General features: G+C 30.7%; 1 protein-coding gene across 1 annotated transcript; it reads left to right on the top strand.

Moving 5' to 3' along the window:
- Window positions 1-273: 273 nt before the first annotated feature.
- LOC145956754 (uncharacterized) lies at window positions 274-2479 on the top strand. Its single transcript, XM_083072367.1, has 2 exons — window positions 274-387; window positions 1399-2479. The coding sequence occupies exon 2, from the start codon at window positions 1470-1472 to the stop codon at window positions 2202-2204; it is 735 nt and encodes a 244-aa protein (XP_082928493.1). The 5' UTR covers window positions 274-387; window positions 1399-1469; the 3' UTR covers window positions 2205-2479.
- Window positions 2480-9270: the final 6791 nt, after the last annotated feature.

Here is a 9270-nt window from a genome sequence, read left to right as displayed (position 1 = left end):
AGTGTACAGGTAGAGACGTTTGGTCATCCCTACATCGGCCACCGAATGGAAGAACCAGGTAGCCGAATGCCAATTGGCCACCTGAATCAGCCCATCATCACTTAACACTTAATCTAGGCTTAGGGGATAATTACTTGATTAAGGTATATTACCTAATACGGTAAATACGCCATAGGGCCCATAAGGCTCAAGGCCCATAAATGTCAGTATAAATAGCTCAGGTCAAAAGGTAACGTCACTGTTCATTAATTACTCTCGATATTTGTGTTTGTCCTGACTTGAGCGTTAGAGTGCCTTTTGCAGGTACCAACCCCTCACTCACATCGGATCGGAGCAGTCGTTCGGCCCTCAATCTACGAGAAGATTATTGGTGTATCCTCTAGACAGGTACAGTAGGTTTTTAGGATTGTAGTTCTAATCAAATATTTAAAAAATGTTTATAGTAGATAAAAAAGTCATATTTAGGATATATTTTTTTAAAAAGTTAGATTCAAACCTACTAAATTATAATATAATTTAGTATGACTTAATTTATTTTCATCTTTAATTATAACCGTAGATATAAAAACTTATAAAAAATAATTATAATATATATTTATACTTTTAAAAATTATATATGAAAATTTTAATATTATAAATATAAGAATAAGTATTACTTCCACTCGTCATTGCTCATAAATAATTAATAATATCATAAATTTATCAAAATATTTAATAAATATTAAATATATAATAAATATTTTTGAAAGAAGAAATAAATGCAGTTGGTAAACAATGAGAAATAAATTTCCTTTCTTTAACGATCACAACCATTATTTTCTCATGGACACATCCAACGGTTGATAAAAATGGGTCACGAGTTTTGAAAGTGAATGTTGTGGTGAGGGTAAAATTTGAGTATTAAATTAAAAATTTAAATATATTTTTAAGTCTCTTAAATTTAGAATAAATTAATTTTTAATTTCTTAAATTTAATCTTATTATTTTTAATTCTTATAATTTAATTTTTTTATTTTAATTCTTATATTTAAATTTTATTAAAAAATTTATTAAATATTATTATATAAAATATATTTATTAATATTTTTATTAATAAAAATATTATGTTAAATTTAATTGATGTTATATAACCGTTTTAATTAATTACTTTTAAATATATTATTATTTATTTAAGAAATTAAAATAAATTTTTCAAAATTACAAAAATTATAAATAATAATTTTAAATTTAAGAATTTATCTTAAATTTGAATGTCTATAAATATATTTAAAGTAAACTGAAACAGAAGTTTGGGAGGGAACTTATTAAACGTAAGAGGCGAAACGAAACGAAACAACCCACGTAAACAAGCCTATTCACTAACCGTTGCGTTGCTTTGCACTTGCACCATGAGCGCAGAGCGAGAACGACGTCGTCCAAATCCAAATCGAAGCGCTTCCAACGGCGAAGGTTCCAGAAGCACGCGCATCATGGCCAAGCTCAAGGACTCCATCGCTTCCAAACTCGACCCCTCTCTCGCCGTTGATTCCTCCCTCCTCGAACGCCGCATTCAAGACCTTTTCCGCGGCTTCCGCACCCCCACGCACCCTCCTTACGCCTTGATGATACGCGCCGCCATACTGGGCCTCAACCAGCCTGGTGGGTCCACTCGCGACGCAATTTCGGAGTTCGTTAAGCGCCAGTACGAGGACTTGCCGCTGGCCCACGGATCCATTTTGGGCCTCCACTTGGGGAGGCTTTGCGACGAAGGAGAGCTCGCACGTGCCGAGGGCGGCCGCTACGTGCTAACGGAAGCCGAAGCGGAAAGTGATGGAGAGACTCACGTGAGAGTTGAGGAAGACGTTGTTCGAGATGATAAACAAGGAGATGAAGGTAAGAATCATGGTACAGGTCGAGGTAGGGAAAGGGTTCCTAAGACGAATCGAAAAACAAAGCAAAGTGAGGAGAAGGTACACTTGGTTTCTCTACAAGAAAAAGTTAAAGGTTCGGGTTCAGAGAAGAATGATGATGACCTAATTTTGGAGGAGAGAAAGAAGGAGTTGCAAGTTCAAACTGGGAGTAGGCATCGCAAATTGGTGTCGGTGAAAGCAAAGCCACAGTTAAGGTTAAGAAGTGGTAGGAAGGCCTCACAATCTGATGATGAAAGCAAACCAAAGTCGTTACCAGGTAGACGTTGCAGGTCTCTTAAACAGATTCAGAAATAGAATGATAATATTTATCAAGTCTTGAAAAATGTCAATTGGAAGCATGAGAAAACCAGTTAACTTAATTCAGAGATTTGTGATCATAACCATCTAGGTATCACTGCTAGAAACATAGTTGATATTTAGTGATAATATATTATGTGTTTATCTTTATGCAAGACATTTTAGTATATTGCAGTTAGACGCGCGGGACATGTTCACTTTTTAATGTTTTCAATCTTTTACATGAATCTGATTAATATATGTCTCTTTTTATGTGAATGGAATTTGTATTTGATAGTCTTGTGTTTTCTTGAGATACTCTTATTTATATATTTCTCTTGTAGCCTGTCTGTCTGTGCTGTTAATAAGTGAAGGTTGTTCAATGTTATAATCAGGGAATGAATGAAATCTGATGAAAGATTATATGATTTTTATCACATAATTGTTGATATTTATAATCAAACTAGGACTATAAATCAGATAATATTCCTGGTATATTTAGAGTTCTGGTGTGTATATATTATTAGTCTGACTCTATGGTCAATTTGTTGGTAATCTAGGTTGTATTTAAATTACGTAGTGTTAGCAAAAAGGGTAAAAAAACACATGTATAATGAATATCTAATCTCCTTCAATGTAGCTGATATATCATTTGAATTAATCTTTCCGACTTGTATGATGTTCGAGGTTATCAATTATATTAATAATATGCTAATTTTCATCTATTACTGAACCTAGAATGTTAAGTTAGTGGCTACATTTTATCCTTTGCAGATATACTTTGTTCTTCTTTTTCTACGTCAGTTCTTGGCTATAGGTTTTCAGGAATTCGGGGTTGGTTACAAGAATATTCCTTATTAAAGCAAATGTATTGTAGGAATGTGCTATTTGGTGTGGCTGGTTTTGTTTATTTTGGTAGATTTATCCTTTTCATAGAAAATGGTTTGAGACCCTTTTTGCTTATTTGGAAAATACGCTTTGATTAAGATACTGTCATTTGACAATTCATATTATCTTTTATGCGAGGATAAGCAAGCTGTTGAGCATCTTATCTTTCATTGACAGGTGGTGCTCAACTATGGTTTATGCACTTTCCTATAATGGATTCATCCAAGTTACTTTCCTATAACGGTGAAAGAATTTTTTTTTCTTCCAATTTTATAATCTTGTTATTATTAATAATACAGCCGAACTCCATTTATAGACTTATAAAATACAACTATAGACAAAAATATACTTTTCATTCCTTATATTATTTATTAGTGTCAATTTAGTCATATTTTAATTAATTGAATTAATTTAGTCTCACTTTAATTAATTGAATTAATTTAGTTTTACATCTTTAAAATGTATCTCAATGTTTGACCTTCCGTTTCACTTTAATTAATTGAATTAATTTAGTTTTACATCTTTAAAATGTATCTCAATGTTTGACCTTCCGTTTCATCCGTTTAAATACTTAACAGATGTGACACGTGTCATGTCATATGTCATGCTATCATGACACGTGACATGACATTATTATGACACGTGGCATGACACGTGTCAGGTCTGTTAAGTATTTAAACGGAAGAAACAGAAAGTCAAACATTGAGATACATTTTAAAGATGTGAGACTAAATTGATTTAATTAATTAAAGTGAAACTAAATTGACACTAATAAATAATATGAGGAACGAAAAATGTATTTTTGCCTATAACTATATTTATATCAAGTATCTTTGGATATAAACTAAAAATATTTTAAAATTTTTTATTGATAATAACTCTCCATTTTTAGTACACCCCAAGCGTGCGGTTCAGCGGTAGGGGTTGATCTACCTTTAAACAAGGTCAGGGGTTCGAATTCTGCCTTGTGTATGCAGCCGCGTTAAATCTTGGAGCCAACTATCCCACCCTTTGAGGTGCCTCCAACGTAGCGAGGAGATTAGTCACTGCTATCGGCGGTAGATACTCCATGGACGAACCAAAAAAAAAAAAACTCTCCATTTTTAGTAGAATTTTTTTTTTAAAAAAAAAATACTTCTAATTAAACTTATATTCAAACATACTTTACGGAACTGTGAACCAGACTAATTATCTGCTAATTCACTGCAATATGCTTCTTACCATCATATCCCAGATAGTTCCTATTAGTGATGAACTTTATACCTCGTAGATTATTATTATAATTACAAAGTTATATACAAGTGCCCACCATTAACTTACTTTTCCATTTGAAAATTCTCATTAGCCGTCTTTATCTGTTGTTTTAACTTGGCTTATATCATTCACATTGTTTGGCCTAATAATTCTGCATAATAACCAAATAAACAACCATAAACAATCACATTATACTCAGATCAGCTTCAAAAACTTCCACATTTGCCAATATTTCCGGTCGATCTTTCTTTCAAGTATATGTTTACCTGACATAATTTTAATTGAGAAAATTAGTAGACTTGGGCCATATTTCAAGTTATTTTTGTATTTTAAAATTTCTCTTTGCCCAAGTTGTCATTATTACTTTTTCGTCCCATAAGTGTTATATTAAGTTATTTAAATAAAAAGATTAATTGATATAGATGAAAGAGAGTAATGATCACACAATTAATTTTATAATTAATTTTTTTAACATATTAACAACTTACTACAAGAAAATTATCATATATAGTGACACACTCTATAGTGATACTATATATGTCACCAAAAATTACTTATACCAACACAATAAATACAATATATATTGATATATTATTAAAAAGTGTGGGTATATACTATAGTAATATATAAAATATATTGTTAAATCTCATTCAAAATCAACACTAAAATTACGTGTAATTATATTTCATATATATATATATAGTATCTATAGTGGCACTCTTTGTTTGTCACTATATGACATTTTTTATAATGACTTTCTAAATAATATTCTAAAAATATAATTGCAAAAAAGATAATTAATACTACGTTAAAAAGTTAACATGGTACTTATTTTAGAACTCATTATTTTTCAAATATAATATTTATCATAAAACAAAGGTACTAGTATTATAGCTTGTGTATTGCATATGTGTTAATTGTTTATTATAAATAACTAAATTTATAATAATTACATATAAATAATTTATAGATTTATAATAAAATTTATACTGTGATTCTTTTTTTAATTATTAATTTATTTTTAAATTATGAAAATTTAATTTATAAATAAATAAAAATTAAATTAGATTAAAATTTAAAAAAATCTTACAAATCCTATTATTGAAGGACGTAAATCACCTATCCCTAAATTCTTGTCTCCCTTCTTGTCCCTCCTATCAAATTACGCCACGTCATTAAAATTACACGTAAATTTTTCAAAGTTTAACATAGTTACGTGTTTGTAAAAAGAGAAATGTTATTACGTGGAAAAAATGAAGCATCTTTTCTCTTCATTCACGTATTCACAACTACTATAGCACACCATTTTTTTTCTTCTCTTTTCTTGTATTCCTGCCCCTTTCTTTTGTTCGTTGACCCATGATGTTTTACAAAAAAGGCAAATACACATACGTGCATACAACAAAAACCATGATTTTAGGTTGATAGGATTTTGTGATGTTGACTATGTTGAACATAAGATTGAGAGAATGAAAGAGTATAAGTAGAGTCTATCAATTCTTGGGAAGCTATCTCATCTCTTATACAAGAAAGAAACAAAACTTTATAGCTCTTTCAACAGCTAAAGCAGAATACATCTCCACTGCCGGATGTTATTCACAACTTCTTTGGGTGAAATATCAACTTGAAGACTACTCTAGTCTAGAATCCAACATCCCAATATTTTGTGACAATATACCAGTGTTATTAACTTGTCTAAAATTCTTATACAATATTTTTAAGCAAAGCACATTGAGATAAGATATCATTTCATTTGTGATTATGTGCAAAATGGTGTTTTTGATATAAAATTTATTGATATTAATCATTAATAGGCCATATCTTTACAAAGACTTTAGTTAAAGAACGTTTTAAATTCATTAGATATCATTTGTATATAAAGTGTACGTTAGACTGAACGTGCATCATCTTACTATGTATCATCTGATTCATATCATCTTCTATTTACATGTCATTTCATTAATCTGACTTGCTATCTATATTAACCTATCATCTAAGTTTTTGATAAAGTTTCAAGATCCTTTATGGAATCATATGATGCGTTGGTTTTCGTGAAAATAATGCATGGAACAGTAGGAAACCTAGAAACTTTCCATTTTAGCAACAATTTTACTCACATGAATCTTATCACCATGCCAACTCAAGACTTATCATATTAAACCTGTGACTCGTCGTACCAAACTCATGATTCACTTTATTCTTTTCGTCCGTCTTGAAAACTTGAATCATCACATATCTACTTCTCACCAAACCTCTCCCACAAACTCAAACATAAATATCTCTTTCATCGATCAAATACTTCGAACAACAAGTCATGCATCGAAACAACCTATCATTCATCATTTCCTTTAAATGCTTACTCTCCACGATGTCTTTCCAATCGCTTCATTTGACTGGGTTGGTCAGGGACTCTAGCCTTCATATGCACAATTCCTATCACTAACTTTATGATAATGAATCGAGTCTCTGACCAACTCAGTCTAATGAGTCTAATAATTGTCAAATCATTATTATCCATTACCTTTTGCTCCATCTGTTTTTCACCACTATCCAGTCCACCTTCGCTTCTTCTTCCTTTAATGGCCATTGAAACTGACTGTGACCATATTATCGTTGTTATCTAGAAAGCTCTACACTACACCCTTCATAGGCAAGCACGCTAAGAATGCCAATTCAACAAGTTGTTTGCTTGCATCAACATTCATCTGAGCTCTGATGAGGAATATGATGATTTGGACTAACTTTTGTTGGTGCCAAAAGTGGGGAGAGTGCAAAGTTTTTATTTTTTCTCTGATTTATTATTATTTTTCTCTATGTTAATGAAGTTTTATTTTCTATAGCTTCAAATAATTGTTTTTGCTTTGATTGATTCTATTTTCCTTTAAACCACATGCTCTAAATAGTTTTATTTATCAGATCATACATGTTTTCAGGGGGATTCCTCTATGCATTGCATAAAGCATCTAAAATAGATTCATATAATCTGATCTTATATGCTTTATTTTAGCTTTGAAATAAGAAGACCATTTCATATAGAATCTATATACTCTAATTCAGTTCTCAAATGTGAAGACTAGGTCTCATAGAATACATGTGTTATTCCGTATGATATAATGGCTTAGTTTGTCTCATATATTTTTTCGAATAATGATAAATCTAAGTTCAATGCAAGACAAAATATGTTTCTAAAAGGAATATACTAAAAAAATCAAGTTTCTTGAATGATTTTTCAACATCGATATGTTCCTTACATCAATCTGATAAGAAGATTTTCAAATTGCTTCTACGCCTTTTTAAGAAAAATGTTTTAAGAAATATTTAAAAAGTTTGTATTTTCTTTCAAGGTTAAAAAGGACAAAATTTCTAAAAATACCTTTTGAAAAAAGTCAAATCAATGGAAGTTCTAAAAAAATCTCTTCATCTTACCAAAGTAAAATAACTTTTAAAGAACAAAGAAAAATGAACATTTCAAAAATACAAAAACATATTTGTCACCATAAAAAAATGGGAGATTGTTAAGTCAAAAAATGATCTCCTAAATTTAGAGTTTTAATGCTAACAAAAAAATCAATTTTATATAGAAGAAATATCTATGAAAACGTCTTTGAAACATATCTTTGAAAGGCTTATTAGAATAAGTGTAATATATAGATCGTTTGTAAGACGATTGTTAATTGGACAAAGTATATAGTTTGTCTTATATACATTAAATATTTTATCATTTATTGAGACTAAATGATAAAGTTCACTTTGGGTGTTTCATTCCTTAATAGATCGAATCAAAAGATCGTCTTGAAACTCACAAACCTGTTAAAGAGAAGAACCATGCTTTACATCATAACCAAATCCCTGAAATCATAAAGAAAAGCAGATAAAGTCACTACAATAGCTACTCTGCTTTAACATTACTTATACAAGTCCCGATTGGTATGGAATGTTGATAAGTACCCTCCTTGATCAAATAAAAGGTACTATTTGGTGAAATGCATTTAATGCTTACATTAAATGTGCCAAATGATTACCTATTACACAAGGAAGACGATGAAGACAGACGAAGCAAACTTGTGAGTTGGACTCAAAGTATTGCAATTGTCATCTTATCCAAAGCTACTATATAAGAAGGTCTAAAGGTCAAGACAATGAGAGCTTTCAATTAAAAAAAATCAAGAACATTCACAGACACATCTCTTGTTTATAGCTTTTGTCTTGTATGAAAATCTTTCTATCAAAATTTTGTTGTATTTACGTCTTAGAGAAATGATCATAACAACCTTGTAATACCTTGAAAACTGTTGTAATAGGGTAGAGCCTAGAAAGACTTGTCTGTAAAATAAGTACGTGGGTAGTGGCTTAAAGAGGCTAGTCAAAGAACACTTGTTGTAGAAGCCTAGAGAGGCTTGACTGTAAAAGAATACTTGGGTAGTAGCTTGAAGATATCAGTTAAAGAACACTTGTTGTAGAGCCAAAAGTGGTTTCAAAGTGTAACTTTGAGAAAGTTAGTGGAACTCAATCTAGTTGGATTGAGAATTGGGTGTAGTCTATGTTTAAGACGAACCAATATAATTTTTCACTATTCTTTTGATTACTCTTCTAGCACTTTGTCTGTTGCAGATACTTCTTCACTCTCTTGTAAAAAGTGCAAGTTTTTGATATTCATTATTCAACCCCCCTTCAACTGACTATCTTTTCTCCATAGTTTTGAAAATTTCACATTTAATTTAAAATTATTGAGTGGTGTAATAGTTAGTAAAAATTACACCAGTGTCGTTTGAACCCTCTTCTCTCTCTCTCTCTATATATATATAAACATACACACACACACACACACACACATACACACACACACACACACACACACACACACACACACACACACACACACACACACACACACACACATATATATATATATATATATATATATATATATATATCATCACCA

Source organism: Cajanus cajan, chromosome 4 (assembly GCF_000230855.2).
Source record: "Cajanus cajan strain Asha chromosome 4, NIPB_CcT2T_4, whole genome shotgun sequence".
Classification (NCBI taxonomy): domain Eukaryota; kingdom Viridiplantae; phylum Streptophyta; class Magnoliopsida; order Fabales; family Fabaceae; genus Cajanus; species Cajanus cajan.
The sequence above is the reverse complement of the archived record's forward strand: the minus strand, read 5'-3'. Positions and strand labels throughout refer to the sequence as shown.